This window comes from Oryctolagus cuniculus, chromosome 11, assembly GCF_964237555.1.
Source record: "Oryctolagus cuniculus chromosome 11, mOryCun1.1, whole genome shotgun sequence".
Lineage (NCBI taxonomy): Eukaryota > Metazoa > Chordata > Mammalia > Lagomorpha > Leporidae > Oryctolagus > Oryctolagus cuniculus.
This window is the reverse complement of record NC_091442.1, coordinates 96852012-96870352: the sequence shown is the minus strand read 5'-3', so window position 1 is coordinate 96870352 and position 18341 is coordinate 96852012. Positions and strand designations below refer to the sequence as shown.

The following is an 18341-nucleotide window of genomic DNA, read 5'->3' as shown; positions in this document are numbered from 1 at the left end:
TGTCTTACACGTGCCACCTGGCAGCTGACAGCCACCAGGGAGAGCGCCCACAGCTTGCTGACGAACAGGCCGTACAACCTATTACTTGAACTGAATGCAGGATGACATCAAGCCAAGGAGATATTTTGTAGGGATACAAGGATCGTATGACGAAAAATGTGACAGGTTTATCAACTGTTAGAGAAGAAAAGCTTTGGGCTAAGCTGGTTAAGTCACTGCTTGGGATACCTGCATCCTATATTGGAGAGCCTGGGTTGAGTCCTGTTACTCAGCTTCTGATCTAACTTCTTACCAATGTCCACCCTGGGAGGCAGCAAGTATATGGGTCCTGTCGCCTACATGGGAGATCTGGATGGAGTTTCTGGCCCCTGGCTTCGGGTAGGCTCAGCCCTGACTGTTGTGGGTATTTAGGGATTGAACCAGTAGATGGATTTCTGTCCTTCTCTATGTCTCTGCCTCTGTATGTCTGTCCCTTTCTCTGTCTTTCTGCCTTTCAAATAAAATAAAACATTTCAAATACTTCTAAAGAAAAAAAAGAAGGGTCTAGAAAATGCCGGGTGTCTTTCCAAGTGCCCTGTAATATGGTATTAACAGTGAGGATGAATCGTGAGAGGGGGAGAATAAGTCAATGTTATTTGCATAACACCCACAAAACTGTTCACACTCTTCTAAAAATCTTGGTTATTTTTGGTACCTTTGAGCCACTAGTTGCCCCACTATACTTCAAGGTTGAGTGTCCTGTACCTCAATGTGTCTGCAGAACAAATCTTTCCAAAGATGTAATAGGTGGTGTGTTGGGAAAAAGGTTCCAAAGTCAAATAAGTTTGGAAAATACTGCACATTTCCGCCTCAAAGATTCGCAACGCACACTGGCGCCTTAGAGGTTTTCAGATGATTTCTTCTGTTCCCTTGGTAATCTAAAAGGTGACATCCAAAATCCTTGCTGGGGTTTAAAAGTCAGCTCACCTGCCCCTCCTTACTTAATGGATATAATTCTCTTAGGAGGCAGACTCAGCACAACAGTTCTGAACAGTAACGCCACTCCAAGCCTTCCTGCTCCCTCCACACTCCTGTCAAGCCCCAGCTCAACGCTCATTTCCCTGACTATGCTTCGTGACAGTGCACTTTCTCGGTACTGTGAGTTTTCTTGGAATCCTAATACACAGTGTGGTATCACGTCACATTGCTTACATCAGTGTTGCCTTGGAATTCTCCTCGGAGACGATGATACATGTAGTTTGCTTCTTTGCAAATTTTCATGGGAGTCCATTACTGTTCTGTGGAGTATAAGGGCCTTGTTTGAGCCATTTTCTGGTGGATGTGCTAATGGCTAGCTTTGCTCCCTGGTAAGACCATTTAGACTGTGTCTGTCCATGAATGAACAACCATGGGACAATGGCTGAACATAAATATTTACTTTTTCTATGTTCAATTATTTTGCTGTGCCTCAAATTAAGTGAAATATCCGATATACTGGGTTCTGTCTGAAACTGCAATGTTGGAGGTATTCAAAGTTAAAGTCAAGAATATGCTCCTGGAAATGGAATTTGACCTTTTACCTACGTGAACATTAAGAGTTTGCTTTTACTTCTAATATATTTCCTAACTTAAAAAATATAATAGACCCACCTTTCCTATGTTCTTTATCATGTCAATAAATAGTGGTTCTATCCTTCCATTAGTTTAGAGTGAAAATTTTGGTGTTTCATAATTGAATTTTTTTTTTTTTTTTTTTTGGACAGGCAGAGTTAGACAGTGAGAGGGAGAGAGACAGAGAGAAAGGTTTTCCTTCCATTGGTTCACCCCTCAAATGGCTGCTACAGCCAGCACATTGCACCAATCTGCAGCCAGGAGCCAGGTGCTTCCTCCTGCTCTCCCACGTGGGTGCAGGGGCCCAAGCACCTGGGCCATCTTCCACTGCCTTCCTGGGCCACAGCAGAGAGCTGGCCTGGAAGAGGGGCAACTGGGACAGAATCCGGTGCCCTGACCGGGACTAGAACCCAGGGTACCGGTGCCACAGGCAGAGGATTAGCCAAGAGAGCCATGGCACCGGCAGAATTTCCTTTTTTCAAAAAAAAAGTACCTATTTGAAAGAGTTGAAAGAGAGAGAGAACTCTTCCATCTAGTGGTTCACTGCCCCAAATGACTGCAATGGCAGGGGCTGAGCCAAGCCACAGCCAAGAGCCAACAACTCCATCTGGGTCTCCCACATGGGTGGCACGGACCCAAGCTCTTGGGCCATCTTCCACTAACTTCCTAGGCACCTTAGCAGGGAACTGGATCGAAAGTAGAGCAGCTAGAACTCAAACCAGTGCCCATATGGGATGACAGCATCACAGGTGACAGCTTAACCAGCTATACCACAATGCTGGCCCCAAATTTTCTCTTCTAATATCACATCCAAACCATGTGGTTCTGTCTTCAAAATATGTTCAGAACCTGACCGCTGATCACTATCTCAATGCCACAGGTTGTGTTTTATCACAAGCTGATTCTGAGATGGAGATCAGTGGGCAAGTTTATTATTAGGGAATGTTCTTGGGATGGATCTTCATGGAGAGGAAGAAAATACGCTTGGACTGAGGGAGAAGTCCCAGGGAAGGCTGAGCTGACTGCACGAGGAGCTCTGAGATGGGCTGACCCTCAGGAGTCGTTCTGAGTTGAGGTGAGCCACCAGGCCTACTATGTACCCTTGTGAACAGGTCACTGCCCACAGGCTGCCCCTGGGCAGAGGGAGTGTCTTGGGGCAAGACAGCTGTCTTCATCAGTCAATTCTTTTTTTTTTTTTTTTTTTTGGACAGGCAGAGTGGACAGTGAGAGAGAGAGAGACAGAGAAAGGTCTTCCTTTTGCCGTTGGTTCACCCTCCAATGGCCGCCCCGCTGTGGCCGGCGCACCGCGCTGATCCGATGGCAGGAGCCAGGTACTTCTCCTGGTCTCCCATGGGGTGCAGGGCCCAAGCACCTGGGCCATCCTCCACTGCACTCCCTGGCCACAGCAGAGAGCTGGCCTGGAAGAGGGGCAACCGGGACAGAATCCGTCGCCCTGACTGGGACTAGAACCCGGTGTGCCGGCGCCGCAAGGTGGAGGATTAGCCTAGTGAGCCGCGGCGCCGGCCCATCAGAGTCAATTCTTAAGGAGGGCCGGCAGCCAAAGGCCACCATCTGAAGTTCTCTGAGCTGCTGGGGGAATAAATGATTCACAATTGGTGATCTGAGCTGTAAAGCAAGCACCCGCTGCACTTCCCCATGACCATGTTGATCAGAGCCTCTGTCTTCCTGAAAAGAGTTCCATAGCCTCCTCGCTGGTCCCCATACCTTTGTCCTATCAAAGCATCACCTGGAGTGATCCTTTGAAAACACACTGGATGGGAGCTGGCACTGTGGCACAGCAGGTTAAACTGCTGCCTGCAATGCCAGCGTCCTATACCAGAGTGCCAGTTCAAGTTGCGGCTGCTCTGTTTCTGATCCAGTTCCCTGTTACTATGTCTAGGAAAGCAGCGGAAGATGGCCCAAGTGCTTGAGCCTCTGCCACCCACAAGGGAGATCCAGATGGAGATCCAGCCTGGCCCAGCCCTGGCTGTTGTGGCAATTTGGAGAATGAATGGAAGTAGATGGAAGATCTCTCTCTCTCTCTCTCTCTCTCTCTCTCTGTCTCACAAATATAAAAATAAATCTTAAAAAATAAATAAGCAAATAAAATATGGTAAATGTCATGTTTGTGCTCAAAAACAGCCAGCACCTTGCCAAGGTCACTCATTACTATCATCTGTAAGAGTCTCTGCCTCTGTCCCCTGAGCTCTCAGGCCTCAGGCCCTACTCCTTTCCTCTTCCCTCTGCACTTGAGCCACTCTGGCCTCTTTGCTATTCCTTGAAAATGCTTGGCAAGTACTGTTGGAAGACAAATTTAGGCATATTAAAATTTTATCAGGCTTATTTGAGCATTCAACAGTTTATGAATCGGGCAGCAACAGCTGTGCATGGTTCAGTGTTCCGCTGAGGGGATGGAGTCAGGGGGAGGTGTGAGAATTTTTATAAGGTGTTTACAGAGGAAAAAAAAGAAAATATTTGATTGATTAAGGTGGAAAGTTCCTTGCTAGAGGTTCATGCGCAGTTTCTGATAGGTTAAGCTTAAGTTTCATTTTAATGTTTGCACTGTGCGGGATTGCAGTTTGCTTGCATAGGAACCCAAGGCACTGCAGTCATCTTGGCTTAATGGCTTCCCAATTAACTATTGTAACAGTTTCTACCTCGGGACCTTCAGATTTTACTGTTGTGCCCCCGGGTCTCAGCATGGCTCCCTCCATCCCCTCCTCTGTTACCCGTGTCACCTTCTCACTGAGACCTTCCTTCAGTGACCTTTTAAAAACAGTACGATCTCTGCCCCTGCCCCTGCCACTCCTGGCTTGTTGTTGCCTTTTTTTTTTTATTTCATTTTCTCCATAATAAGGAAGCTACAGGAGAGGAGAATTTTTGGACAGCTGCAGTAACTATTATGTGTCCACCATGTATATTCATGCCTGGCATAAAGCAAATGCTCAAAAATGAATTTCTCTGAGTTACAGAAAAAGGTGCCATGATTAGTCCATATAAAAATTATTCTACAGTTCTGTAGGTCCCTAAGAAAGTAAGGGCATCTTGATTTCTTTTCATTTTGTTTGCCTTTAGTTAGGCAGACCATCTGGTTTTCTCTACCTAAAATTTTGAAAATTTATTTATTTATTTTCATTTATTTATTTAAAAATTTATTTGAAAGGCAGAAGAGAGAGAGAGAGAGAGAGAGAGAGAAAGAGAAATCTTTCACCTATTGGTTCATTTCCCCAAATGCCTGCTGCACCACAACACTTGTCCTTATTTGCATAAATTCAATAAGGAAACAACCCAGGTGTCTTTTATAGAACAGGCAACCAAGACACCAGAATTCTGGTTTTACTCCATTTCCAAATCTCTCAGAAACATTATTTTTCTTTCAAATTGGCCTAGGACCCTTAAAAGTTGAAGAAAATCAAAGTTTTGATAACTGAAATTTCTCTGAACACTGCGTTCCCTGAAAGCAGTAATGATGAAGAAATCTTCAGCCTTTCATGTTTCCAAAGAAACAGCAAACCAGCACAAAGGACAACCAGACCTGGAATAGTCCAAGCCTTACCCCAGCCTTCCACGTGGTTCCGGAACACATGCTGATGACTCCTTTGCTTCCTACTTCTGTCAAGCCCCAGGTCCCCTTCCTTCCTCTGAGTGGCACTCATTAGTAAGTTTCCTCCCTATTCCAATAGCAAGAAGAAAACACATCCTTCACTGTCCAGTGCGTTTTGTATTCAGTCTGGTGTCAAGTCTTGGATAGGACTGAGCCTCACCCTAAGGGCCCTAGTTATTCCACCCAGGTAATGAGGCCTCAGGCCTCTGAATTGCTCAGTGACAATGGTATTTCTTTTCAACAAAACAGAGAAATGCCAATGTTGAACTTTATCCAAATAAACCCTATATTCTCAGAAAGCAGGGAGGGCTAAGAATCCCCCACCCTTTGGGGCTGTAGGAAGTAGCTAATTCCAAGGACCACCCAGCCCTTGTATGGCCTGAGACGGGACTCACCTCCATCTTCAGGGCTCCCATGAGGCACCTGGATGGCCTCCTTGTTTATCTGCATCCATAAAACCCAAGCCTCCTTCCTCCTCTTTCAGACATACCCTCAGAGATTTATGTTCTATTGCAACAGCCTGAGTAAAATCATATCCAAATTGACTGGTGTATTTTGTCTTTCACACTTTCCCAAAGAGAGGGCTTGTGTTGGAAGGGTTTATTTATAGCCTCAAAAATAAAATGTGCATTGGAAAATCAGCAGCTGATGATACTGAGTGATGAAAGAATTCCTGACAACAGACAACAAATGACCAAAGGGTCCACTCCCTCAGTGGAAAGCCGGTATGCAGCTCAGCTTCAGAGCTGGGAATTAAGACTGCTTTCTAGGGCTGACAGAAACTGGATTCAAGCACATGGTTGGACAAAAGGAAATTGTTGCAAATAATTTCCCAGTGTACAAAGTATGGCTCTATATAATTTCCCCTGAAATCAGTATCTCTGATGTGCAAGGCATAAAAGTCTCATTCCTTCCTTGTCCAGGAACTCTGGTTCTAAAATGATAGGATGGAGGCAAGAGGCTCCTGGAAGCTAGAGATGATCATACAGCACATATCTACAAGCTCATACCTTTCAAGAGGTGGGGCCGGGAGGTCCACCAGTCCCTCCCCAACCCCCCACCCGATGTGGGAGAGGACGGGGATCAACTGCATAAAATCCAAGATTTAGACAAATGACTTCATGCTTGTTCTGATGCCTTGGTCATCCCTTCACATCAGGATTTACATCCTAGTGAAATCTAACAGAAGCAGCTCCAAACCATTAGATACAGGCCTCCAAATCCCATCCAAAACCCCCAGTTAGGCCTGGATACTGATGCAGTCTTGAGCCCTTTGACAATCTACAGACTTAGCGTTTAGGGGAAGAGTGAGTTGGAGTCATGCGTACCAGGGATCCCCTAAAAATTACATGACAAATGTTGTATGTGTATGCACACACAGGTATTTTTCTAAAGAAAGATTCTACCACTTTCTAACATTTTTACAGGGGCCCACTTCCACAGCGGGTTAAACAACTACCTATATAGTAGGTTAACTACCTACTATAGATAATCTAGACCTTCAAAGAAATCTTCCCCAGATGGATCCACTCACTCTTGGCCAGGGCACACACCAAGAGCAGCAAGTCCACTGCCAGTCTGTGCTGTGCTTATTTACTGCATTGGTAGGCATTCAGCCTCCTCCTAGCATCAGTGATGAGCTGATAGGTCATGCTGAAGACCTCGTACTTGCAAAGTTCTCCAAAGTTGATCCACTGAAGCTGACAAATGGGAGGCTATCTGTCACCCAGAGAAAGACTGAGCATTCCTAATGTGAATATTCAAAATTCAAAATGCTTCAAAATCCAAAACTTTTTTAGGCCTGATGTGACACTGGCAGTGGAAAATTCCACACCTGATCTCATGTCTCAGGTTACAATCAAAACATAGGTGGGCTAAAAAATGTTGCATAAAATTATCCTCAGGCTATTGGATTAGGTATATATGAAATATAAATGGATTCTGTGTTTAGATGGGGGTTCTCCTTCCCAAGATATTTCATTACAGCCATGCAGAAACTCCAAAATCCAGAAAAAAAAAAAAAACCCAAATTTCAAACATCTTTGTTCCCAAGAAATTCAGACAAGGGATATTCAACCTGTAGTAACTACTTAATCAAATCCAACCCATCGGATATGTTCCAAAACATTCTTGTTCAGAATATAATTTGACACCAGAAATAGCACTGCCTAGAGATAAAATATGAAAATGAAATAGAAAAATGAGTGTGACCAAGACTTTGGGGTCTCTTCTGTTTAAGTACCCAAACCTAGATTTCACAGTCTATGCTTTGACTTAACAATAGCTATCAGAATTGCTGCCATGTGTTTTGCTTAAGTTTAACAAAGCAAATTGTTAGACTTTTGCATAAGTTTAACAGAGCAAAGGCAACTTTAATTGGCTCACTGAACTGTGTCTTTCTGAGACTTTAATTTTCCTATAAGAACAGTAAATGCCAAGAAGATACACACCCCTGTCCTAAGCTGTTTACAATTCTAAGAAGTAAATAGGATATTCCCTGTCTGCCAGCAATATCTAATTTGAATTTGTGGGAGTCATAGAGGAAGAAGGGCTAGGGGTGGCATAAAGAAGGACCCCAAAATCTGCCTGCTACTTGAAACCCTAGGCCCAATCTGGATCCCACTGTGGATGAATAAATGACACTCTTCCCAATGTCACTGTCTTGATGTATGGACTAGGATGTTTGCTACGAGGCTTAACAACAAGATTGTCTTGGTTTCTAAATTGCTTTGAGACAGCATTTTGGAGGCATATTCATCTTGCAGGCCCATGGCAAGGACTGCCATTTGTCAAACCAGATGGAAAATGCAGTTAAGAGGAGTTGTGGTATCTGTTTATGTCCCCAAGTGGGATCAACACACTAACTTGGGCAGAATTTACAAAAGCTCAGTTTCAGTGCCACCTTCTCTGTGACCGACTTAATTGCTCCCGCCTGTCCTGGCCAAATAGCGTCATAGCTGCTGCTGCTATGGCTCTCTCCCCAGCAGGCTGAGATCTTGCCGGGCAGGAACTATGTCTTATTTATCTTTGGCTCATGTAACTTGCACTGTGTTTTGTAATCAGTGAGAATTTGTGTCATGACTAGGGATTCATTTAATGACAGCCAAGTGTTAGATCAGAATCCCACCCCAATTCCGAATATGCCCTGAAGTGTGCTACCAATTCATATGTCCCTATGTGCAGGATCTACACTTTCTATTCCCATGTCATAGACCCGAGCAGAAGAGGGTCCTACCCTCCACTTCTCAGAGTCCTAGGAGGGTGAAGGGAAAAACCCCCAATAGCAAGAAAATGCAGCTCAATGATTTAGTGAGGTCTCTTCTGTGCCAGGCAGAGGGAAACTATTACTGGATATGGCTCTTACATGGGAGGACATTGACACAGAAGGACTGACTTGTCCAAGCCAAGGAGCCTTATTATTAGTGCCCAAAGCTCCTGACTCCCATGAAGCAGGGCAGAATCCGTCATTTCTCCTTGTGTGCCCATGGACCCAGGACTCAGCTGTGGACTGTACTGCCCAGGCTATGATTGGAGCTCCATGCCCGCCTCACGGGTCAGGCAGGAAGTTCTTCAAGACAGGAGTGGTGTATTTGTTGATCTTTTTCACCTGTTGTCTTAGCACAGTGGTCGTTTATAGTAGCCTCTCACCAAGTGTTCCTTGAATAAATGAATGGGGAGAGACCCAGCCCCAATCTACCACTCCTGAGAAATGCCCCAGAGGACAGGACGCTGACAAGACAGCGCCTGCCCCACACCTCAGCCTACGGGTGTGTCTGTGTGTCTGCCCCATCTGCAACATTCACAGTGTGCCACTGAAGCCTGCGGGGACTGACATCTAAAACCAGAGCTCCTAGATTTTGCTAGGGCAAAGGTGGTTTTTAAAAAGTATTTAAACTCGGGGGTCAGCGCTGTAGTGTAGCAGGTAAAGCAGTTGCTTGCGGCACCAGCATCCTATATGGGTGTTGGTTCAAGTCCTGGCTGTTCTACTTTGGATCCAGCTCCCTGCTAATGTGTCTGGGAAAGCAGCAGAAGATAGCCCAAGTGGTTGGGCCATTGTACCCGTGAAGGAAGATCAAGAAGTTCTTGGCTCCTGGCTTCGGACCAGGCCAGCCCTGGCTGTTGCAGCCATTTGGGGAATGAATCAGTGGATGGAAGATTTCTGTCTCTCCCTCTGTCTCTGTAACTCTTTCAAATAAATAATTAAAAAAAAATGTATAAAACTCACAACTGTTGTTCTCATCATGACTGAGGTAAAAGGAAAAAGGAAAGAAATAAAAGGAAAAAGAAAAAGTATTCAAAGTCAAAGCTGACCTTAGAAATACATAAACTTGGGACTATGATGTGAATATGGTTTGTTTCCGCTGGAACTTATATTGAAATGTGACAGGTGTTGCAGTAGCCTTGGGAGGTAGGGCCTTTAGGAGACGATTAGGTCATTTAAAAATAGATAATATTTATTTGGAAGGGAGAGAGAGAGAGAGGGATGACTGAAATCTCATCACTGCTGTACTCCCCAAATGCACGCAACAGCTGGGGCCGGGCCGGGCAGAAGCCAGGAGTTCTGAACTACTCAGTCAAGGTCTCCTGTGGGGGAGGCAGGGGCCCACGTACTTGGGCCATCACTGCTGCCTGCCGGGGTGTGCATCAGCAGAAAGCTGGAGTCAGGAGTGCAGCTGGGACTTGAATCCAGGCCTCTGACATGAGGTGCTGGTGTCCCCACTAGGCCAAATGCACACCCCAGATCAGGTCTTAAAAGGTTGACTGGGGACCAGTGTTGTGGCATTTTTTTTTTTTTGACAGGTAGAGTTATAGACAGTGAGAGAGAGAAAAAGAGAGAGACAGAAAGGTCTTCCTTCCATTGGTTCACCCCCCAAATGGCCTCTATGGTTGGTGCTGTGCCGCTCTGAAGCCAGGAGCCAGGTGCTTTCTCCTGGTCTCCCATGTGGGTGCAGGGCCCAAGCACTTGGGCCATCCTCCACTGCCCTCCCGGGCTACAGCAGAGAGCTGGACTGGAAGAGGAGCAACCAGGACTAGAACCCAGCACCCATATAGGATGCCAGCGTTGCAGGCGGAGGATTAACCAAGTGAGCCACGGTGCCGGCCCCAGCACGTTTGTTAAACTACTTCTTACAACGCCAGCGTCCCATGTCGGAGTAATCGTACAAGTTCTGGCTGCTGTGCTTCCAGTCCAGCCCTCTGCTCCTGCAGCTGGGAGGAGAGTGGGTGCTGTGCCGCCTATTTGGGAGACCATGACAGAGCTCCTGGCTCCTGGTTTCAGCCTGACCCGGAAATGCTGTTACTGCCATTTGGGAAGTAAAGCAGCAAATGGAAGCTCGCTCTCTCTCTCTCTGCCTTTCAAGTAAATAAATAAATCTTTAAAAATTACACTTGAAGCTCCCTTCAAGCTAAGGAACTCCCTGTGCCTGCGTGCATGGAGGATTAATGTCATTCTCAAAGGAGCGTGTTTATTCTCACAAGAAGGGGTTGTTATTAAGCTACCCCAGCCCCCCTGCCTCTGTCATCTGCAGGTGCATGCTTGCCTGTCCGCTTTTGCACTCTCGTTATCACACGGTACAAGGCCCTGGTGAAATACAGCCACCGTGTCTCGGACTTCCAGCCTCCACAACTGAACAGAGAGTGAAATACACCCCTGCTTTATCCATTAGCTAGTCTTGGGTATTCTGTTGTAGCAACACACAATGGATGAAGACAGCTAGCAATTCTGACTCTAGGAGTTTATTCTAAGAATCACTGTGGCTCTCTTGCACCATATCGGTCAGACGTAAATACCTGTGAGGGTCTTGGGGGCGTGGCAGCATGCTAGAAAGGGTTTGCCTGCTGTTGTGGAGCAGGGGGATCCAGAGTAGCCAATTTTTGTTTTTAATCCCAATTTAAAAACACTAGTTACAGCAGATTGCAAAAGGTGGACTTGCATCGCTGCCTTCTCACCATGCCTGTCGGTAGAGCCCTTCCATACTGCCTCTGAGCTGGTGTGGGAATAGCTTTGCTAAGTAGGTTGCTCGCAAAAGGGAGGCAAGCAGAGGCTTGGACGGGGGGCCACTGGGGCTTGCCTTCTTGCTGCCTGTGGGACTCCTCTGGCACCACCACCAGGTGCAGAAGGCTGGGCAGGCCTGGTGGGTAAGGGCACGTGACTTCAGCACTTCTGTAGCCCTAGGCAACTGCCTGCCACTCCCCAGGCACCAAGCAGGCCATCCCAGATCAGCTCGGCCAGCCTCAGCCAGCCCACCATCTGACCACAGATGCACAAGCCAGTCCTGCAGAGGTCAGCTGAGTTGGCCCAGTCCAGAGGAGCTCAGCTGATTCATAGGATTGGGGGCTAACTTTGAAACCAGTAAGTTTGTTATTTTCAACCAATTCATGTTGGGGTGGCCTTGCTGTGTAATAAAATTTAATTGAAAACAAATTAAAATATGTTTAGAGCTAAATGAAACAAGGTCTGATATCCTATAAGTTCTGATGAATGTCAAGATGTGACAGGAAAGCCTTCCCTTGCACTGTTGTTTATAACAGTGAAAAGGAAAAACAACTTAAGGATCCATCTAATAGGGAAGCAGCAGCCCGCTGACAGTAAGAAGAGGAAGGCAGCCGCTAAAAAGGAAGGTGCAGAATTGCAACAACACAGGACTACTTTAGAGGTGAAATTCTGCCCACCAGAACACATTTTCTTGCAGAAATGTCACAATGAGCTGACTGGATCGCACAGTGCACTGCAGAGGATATTTGGCTGTAAGAAAGAGATAAAAAGCTCAGAATAAAGCCCAGGAAGTGCTCAGTTCTGCTTTTTGAGGATGTGAATACACAGTGGGGACAGTAAACAGCTCTTCAAATATGACAGGGTTCTCATGGAGGAACAAGCAAAGGGCGGGATGGTGGCGAATGTTTTGGTATCCGAAGACACTGTTATCCTTAGCAGCTACAGGGTCTTCGAAGCCCTTCAAACATTCTGCCCAAAATTATAGGACTCAAAAGTGTACTCCAAATACAAAGGATGTTGGCAATCATTGGTATAGAAAAATCTTCAGTGATGCCAGAAAGACAGTTATATGTTAAATAAAAGAAGCCGACTGTAAAACAACACATACCGTTCTTGCTATAAAAAGAGAATGCAAGTAAAGGAAACTAACTGGAAGACAGAGACCCAAAACAGGGATGGAACCGTGGTTCTCTTTGGAAGATGGCACTAGGAGTCATTCTCGTCCTCATTATTATTATTTCTTCAAACTACCACTATAAACCTGTCCTTCATTTGTGTCCAGAAAATTTAATAAAAGTTATAGCCTTAGGCCGGTGCCGCAGCTCACTAGGCTAAACCTCCGCCTTGCGGCGCCAGCACACCAGGTTCTAGTCCCGGTTGGGGTGCCGGATTCTGTCCCGGTTGCCCCTCTTCCAGGCCAGCTCTCTGCTGTGGCCAGGGAGTGCAGTGGAGGATGGCCCAAGTCCTTGGACCCTGCACCCAATGGGAGACCAGGAGAAGCACCTTGCTCCTGCCATCGGATCAGCGCGGTGCGCCGGCCACAGCGCGCCGGCCGCGGCGGCCATTGGAGGGTGAACCAACGGCAAAGGAAGACCTTTCTCTGTCTCTCTCTCACTGTCCACTCTGCCTGTCAAAAAAAAAAAAAAAAAAAGAAAAGAAAGAAAGAAAGAAAGAAAGAAAGAAAGAGAAAGAAAAAAGAAAAGTTATAGCCTTAAAGATATTAAGGGGCACACTCATATGCACACACATACACACACATTCAAACCCACAGTCAAGCAAGATTATCTTTTTGTCAGTACCTGCAAATGCCCTGCCATTTCACTGCACTCATGCAGGATTTTCTTGGGGGTAGGAAGTCTCTAGAACTATCGAATCTTCTCCCACTCAAAAATACACGGAATTCTTGGGTACCTACCCTTCCTGATCTCTCTGTAGGTGGGCAGACACCACAATGCACCACTCTTCACAACCAAATGTAAGAACGAGGCTGTGGGGCTAGCATTCTGGTGCAGCGGGTTAAGCCAGTGCTTCCAGTGCCAGCATCCCATATTGCAGTGACCCAGCTCCCCGCTAACACACCTGAGAAGGCAGTGGAAGATGGCCCAAGTGCTTGATGCCCTGGTACCCACGTGGGAAGACCACGATGGAGTTCCTGTCTCCTGGCTTTGGCCTGGTTGTTGTGGTCATTTGGGGAGTAAATCAGCAGAGGGAAGTGCTCTGTCTCTGTCTGTCTCTCTCTGTATATCTATACGTGTGTGTGTATGTATGTGTCTCCTTTCCTCTCTCTGCTCTGCCTTTGAAATAAATCTTTTAAAACTCCCAAACAAGGCAATGATCTGGCTGCTCTATTCTTCCACTCAATTGCAAGAATATGAGCAGGTCCTGGAGGTACGGCTGCCACAGGGTGGCAGAGACACCGGCTCACAGGGGTGACAGGTCAGAGCTTCAGTGACCCTCCTCCGCCCTGTCTAGCCCATCATGGCCTGTTTGTCACTAACCATCCCTCACTCTTGACAGAGCACAGAAGCCACTTTGCGAGGAGCAGATTCCCTACAAGTGGCAGGAAGATAACTCCACCGATCAGCAGATCCACTCCTAAAATGCCATCTAGTCAGACACAGGCCCAGCTATACTTCCTCATGTATAAAAGTGACATTGCCAAAGCAACCTCCGTATTAGGAAATAGCAAAGTAATAAGTCCCATGTTCAAAATGTGGACATCATAGAAGAACAGTCTAACACTGGGTGCAGTGATGGGGCCAAAGGCATAAGCATTTTACACGATAGTAATTAATGACTGGGTTACAAAACGAGAACATTAGAACAGGGTTGGCAGACAATGCTTTTGAAATGAGTTCACTGAATAAATGACTCCTGGACTGACCTATCTTTTCTAGCAAAGCGAATGTGGCTATCAGACGACTCAAAGGATATATCAAGACACCAATGTCATCTTTTTGAGCACCCATTTCATGTTCAATGTGCTGTGCTAGATACATGCTAGATACTTAAGAGTGGAAAAGAGTAAAATGTATAAAGGCAGGGGGATGGGGGGGGCACTGTGGCGTAGCGGGTAAAGCCACCAGCCTGTGATGCCAGCATGCCATTTGGGAGCCAGTTCAAGACCTGGCTGCTCCACTTCTGATCCAGCTCCCTGCTAATGCACCCGGGAAAGCAGCAGAGGATGGCCCGAGTGCGTAGGCCTCTGCACCCATGTTGGCAGATCTGGAAAAAGCTCCTGGCTCCTGGGTTTGGCTTGGCCCAGCACCTGCTGTTGGGGCCTTTGGGAAGTGAACCAGCAGATGGAAGATCTCTTTGTCTCTTCCTCTCTCTGTGTACCTCTGACTTTCAAATAAATAAATAAATCTTAAAAATAGAAACCCAAGTTACATTAGAATTAAGTAGTAGATTCCCCAATCATTAAGAAGGATGGAGCAAGGATTGGGAGTGTTTGCTTGCCTCTCTCTTGATTAGACCTTTTGTAGCATCAACAAAATCACACATTTGGAAGCTCAACAAGCAATGTGCCAATAACAGTTCCTCCCACAGTGCCACTCTTCACTTTGTGAACTATACACTACATGGAGCCAACCCTGGATACACTCTTGGGAGGCATTATTGCTTGAGGCATCACAGAGATCTTGGAGATGGGCATGGGGAACCAAAACTCTTGAGTTCAAGAGATCACTGACATAAAGGGGTCTTCCTGAGTGGTTACAGAGGCCAGCCAGAAAAAAAGTTGCTGCAAGGCTAGAGAGCGACTGGAAAAGTGCCCTCTATACCCAGAGCTAAGAATCCTCTTATCAGCAAAATTTGTTCACATTGAACCTACACTGGCTACAGATAAGAAGGGCGAGTTGATGCAGAGTGGGAGAGAGCTTCGGGACAAAAGGGCAGTCCATAGGGGAAGTCCTTGCTGCTTCTGGATTCGCTGCAGTTAACAGTCTGCAAAACTCACGCATGAACTGGGTGAGGTGGCCGTGGAGGTTGGCCATGATGGGAATTGGGTCAAGGTTTCAACATACAATTCAGAAGTCTGGAACAGTCTTGTTGGCTTTGCCTGCAGCTGTTAACTGATTAACTTTCCTATCTCGTCCCCTCTCCGCCTCTCAGGACCTTGTAATTATAATTAAGACATCTCAGGATTTTTCTTTTATCAGGGACAACCATTTCCTCATTCTACCACTGAGACAACTGAGTCTTAGTGAGGGTAAATAAAGGCTACTGGGGAAGCAGCTCATAGGTGGGGAGCAGGACTGCAGCTTCTTAGACTGGCACGCAGGAGAGAGCAGGAGAAGCTGCCCAACAGCTGGAAAGGGCAGGCGTTCCAGTTCAGTCACCCAGGCCAGTCTCTTCATCTCTCTGCTAACCACGCTTGCTCACCTACCTCGCAGGACTGTTGAGCCATCCAAATGAGATCACTTACACAAAAAGCCTTGAAAATGGTAAAGTAGGTTATAGACACGGCACACTATTGATAAAAGGACAGATGAAATCATACCACCCAGGAGCATAACTCTTCAATCACTGTGGCTTCAACAGAAAGGCCACACCTTCTTTTGTCCCCCAAACTACATGCTTTAAATAAACAGCGAAGAGTTTTCTTATGCAATCTTTAAAGGCTGCTGGGCTTGGGGGTGCATGCTGGTACTTGAACTAGTCTTTCCAGGGAGCTTCAGTGTCTTAGATTGAACACAAACATCCTGCCTGAGCTGTTTATCTTGTCTGAGGAAAGTAACCATTTTGCTACAATTATCAATTCGGTTCCAAAGAAGTGACTACCGTGATTTTATAACCTTGTTCTATGCAATACGAAAGAGTGACAACACCACCACGATAGCTTCCCATGAAAGAGGCACATCATATACAGTAATTCACTTTTTATTATCATCATCATTATGAATAGCAAAGTCCACAGTTGAGCTTCAAGGTAACATAAAAGTGAATGTTTAATGTATAAGACATCTGCATGTAATGTGATAACACGGTATTTTTTTTTATTTGCCAGTCTATTAAAAGGCAACCACACAATTAAAAACTGCACAATTACAACAATGCAATCTTCAAGCCATTACAAACAATGGATTATTGGGCCAATGCGACAGATGGATTCACCAATCTGGCCTTCCAAGTAATGTCAAGAGGAAACTCTCTTTTCCTTTCATCTAAGGATCATTAAAAAGGAAAAACTAAAAAACCACCTGCTTTGAGTGTCAGGATTTGGCACATGTGACCTGGGGACCCACTCCCCAGTGGGCAGCATCATTCCAACATGTGCTGCAGCAGCGAGGGGTCCACCTCCACGGCCCGGAGTCCCTCGTGCAAGCTCCGGAAGGTTGCCTGCTTCCCGTAGCGCTGCCGCCAACGCACGAAGGCCTCCACCACCTGCGACTGCACGTTGTGGGGGTGGTTGGCTTTGCAGCGGTAGACGTCGGTCTGGGACAGTCCCAGCGACAGCACCACAGGCTCCCACTCGGGGCCCAGCCTCTGGGCCAGCTGGTTAATCTGCCGATCTGAGGGGGAGCTGTTGAGGACGTGTGCGGGGATCCCAGTCAGCCCATCACCTGAGGAGGAAAAAGATGCCAAGGTGAAACACACAGGGAAACACACCCCAGCCGGCTGGGAACACGCCGCACTCCATCCTGGCAGGGCCCAGCTCATTCTGGCCTTCACAGGGGCTGCCGTGCACACCACCACATTTCAGGGCTTAAGAAATGCCAGGAAGTGTCTATGAAAGTATTTATAACAGAAAATTTGAAAACAAAAAGACAAACAAATTCCACCAGAGAAGTGCAATGATATAAGTTAGTCTATCTTCTTTATTTTATATACATATGAATACATTTAGGATGACCTGTATAAATTGCCTTGTAAGAGGCCTTTTTAAATGTCTATCTTTTTCATCAGAGACCGAGCAAAGATTTCTTGGAGGACACAAGCAATGGCTGCCTGAGCCCACTTCCCCGGCCACCGACCTGGGCTCCAAGGCTGCGGCTGTCCCTCAAAGGCTTGTGCTGCAGGGCAACATCTAAACCCCACAACTGCTCCCTCATGATGTGCTTCAGCTTGAAACACTACCAAGAAAAGGCGCCTTTGCTAACCAAAGCAGGAGCCCAGAGGCCTGCTGAGAGAGAATAAGCGGGAGTGACCCTGAGGGAATGGGAGGAGAAGCGAATAGGGAGGGCTCGTGTTCACAGCAGGTGCTACAAGAGTAATCACCCTGGCTGATCCCCGAAGAGAGAGGGAAAGCATGTGCTACTGAAGGGCTGTGTAAGAACCTGGCCTTGCACTTCCCAAACCAGATTCTGGTCTGCCAAGCAGTGTGACATGAGTGAACAGGATAAACGTGCCCAGCGTAACCCATGAGCATCGCCACTGGTTAGTAGAAAGGGGTCTTAAACTAGCGAGTTTTGATGAAAGTCTGTTTGAGGAAGGAGGCCAAAGCCAAGCCCTGAACATGAGGAGGTGGAGCTGGGGGAAGGGTGACGGGGAGGTGTGTCCCATGCAGACAGACCTGCAGGTGCAAGGGCCTGGAAGCTAGAGAACACTGCACACTTGGGGAGATGAAAACATCACACAGCAGCCAAGTGCAGAGACAGAAGGCGACCCCAAACATCCAAAACGAGGGTGTTGGTGATTGGGTAGGTTCAGATATTTGAATGACAGCACATGGTACCACACTTCCTGCCTATCAGGAGCACCCGGATGCAGCTCACCAGCCTGCTATTTCACTTCATGATTCCATAAGAAGGCAAAAGGATCCTATGAGAAAAGATGCTTTCCACTGCTATGCCTTGGGCCTCTAGGCAGTTGCCAACACCTTAGAGATGAGTTGCAAAAATATTGTCAATGATCCTTTTTCTGGTGTTTTCCAATGTTGCTATTAAAAAAAAATGACCAAGAAGCAATGAGAACAGTTACACTACTGATCAACATTCTATAGTAACAGTACTGCTTTCATGGCTTTTATTAAAAAAAGGGGGGAGGGGTGTGCTGGGGCTGGCGCTACGGTGTAGCGGGTAAAGCTGCCATCTGCAGTGCCAGCATCCCTTATGGGTGTAGTTCGAGTCCCAGTTGCTGCACTTCCAATCTAGCTCTCTGCTATGGCCTGGGAAAGCAGTAGAAGATGGCCCAAGTCCTTGGGCCCCTGCA

General features: G+C 46.6%; 1 protein-coding gene across 2 annotated transcripts in view; it reads right to left on the bottom strand.

The window, feature by feature from the left end:
* Window positions 1-16054: 16054 nt before the first annotated feature.
* CRADD (CASP2 and RIPK1 domain containing adaptor with death domain) overlaps window positions 16055-18341 on the bottom strand; it is a 256993-nt gene continuing 254706 nt past the window's right edge. For both annotated transcript variants that reach the window (XM_002711202.5, XM_070052698.1), the window contains one exon: window positions 16055-16753. In XM_002711202.5, the coding sequence (XP_002711248.1) occupies window positions 16452-16753 (302 nt within the window). In that variant the 3' untranslated portion in view covers window positions 16055-16451. The remainder of the gene's footprint in view (window positions 16754-18341) is intronic.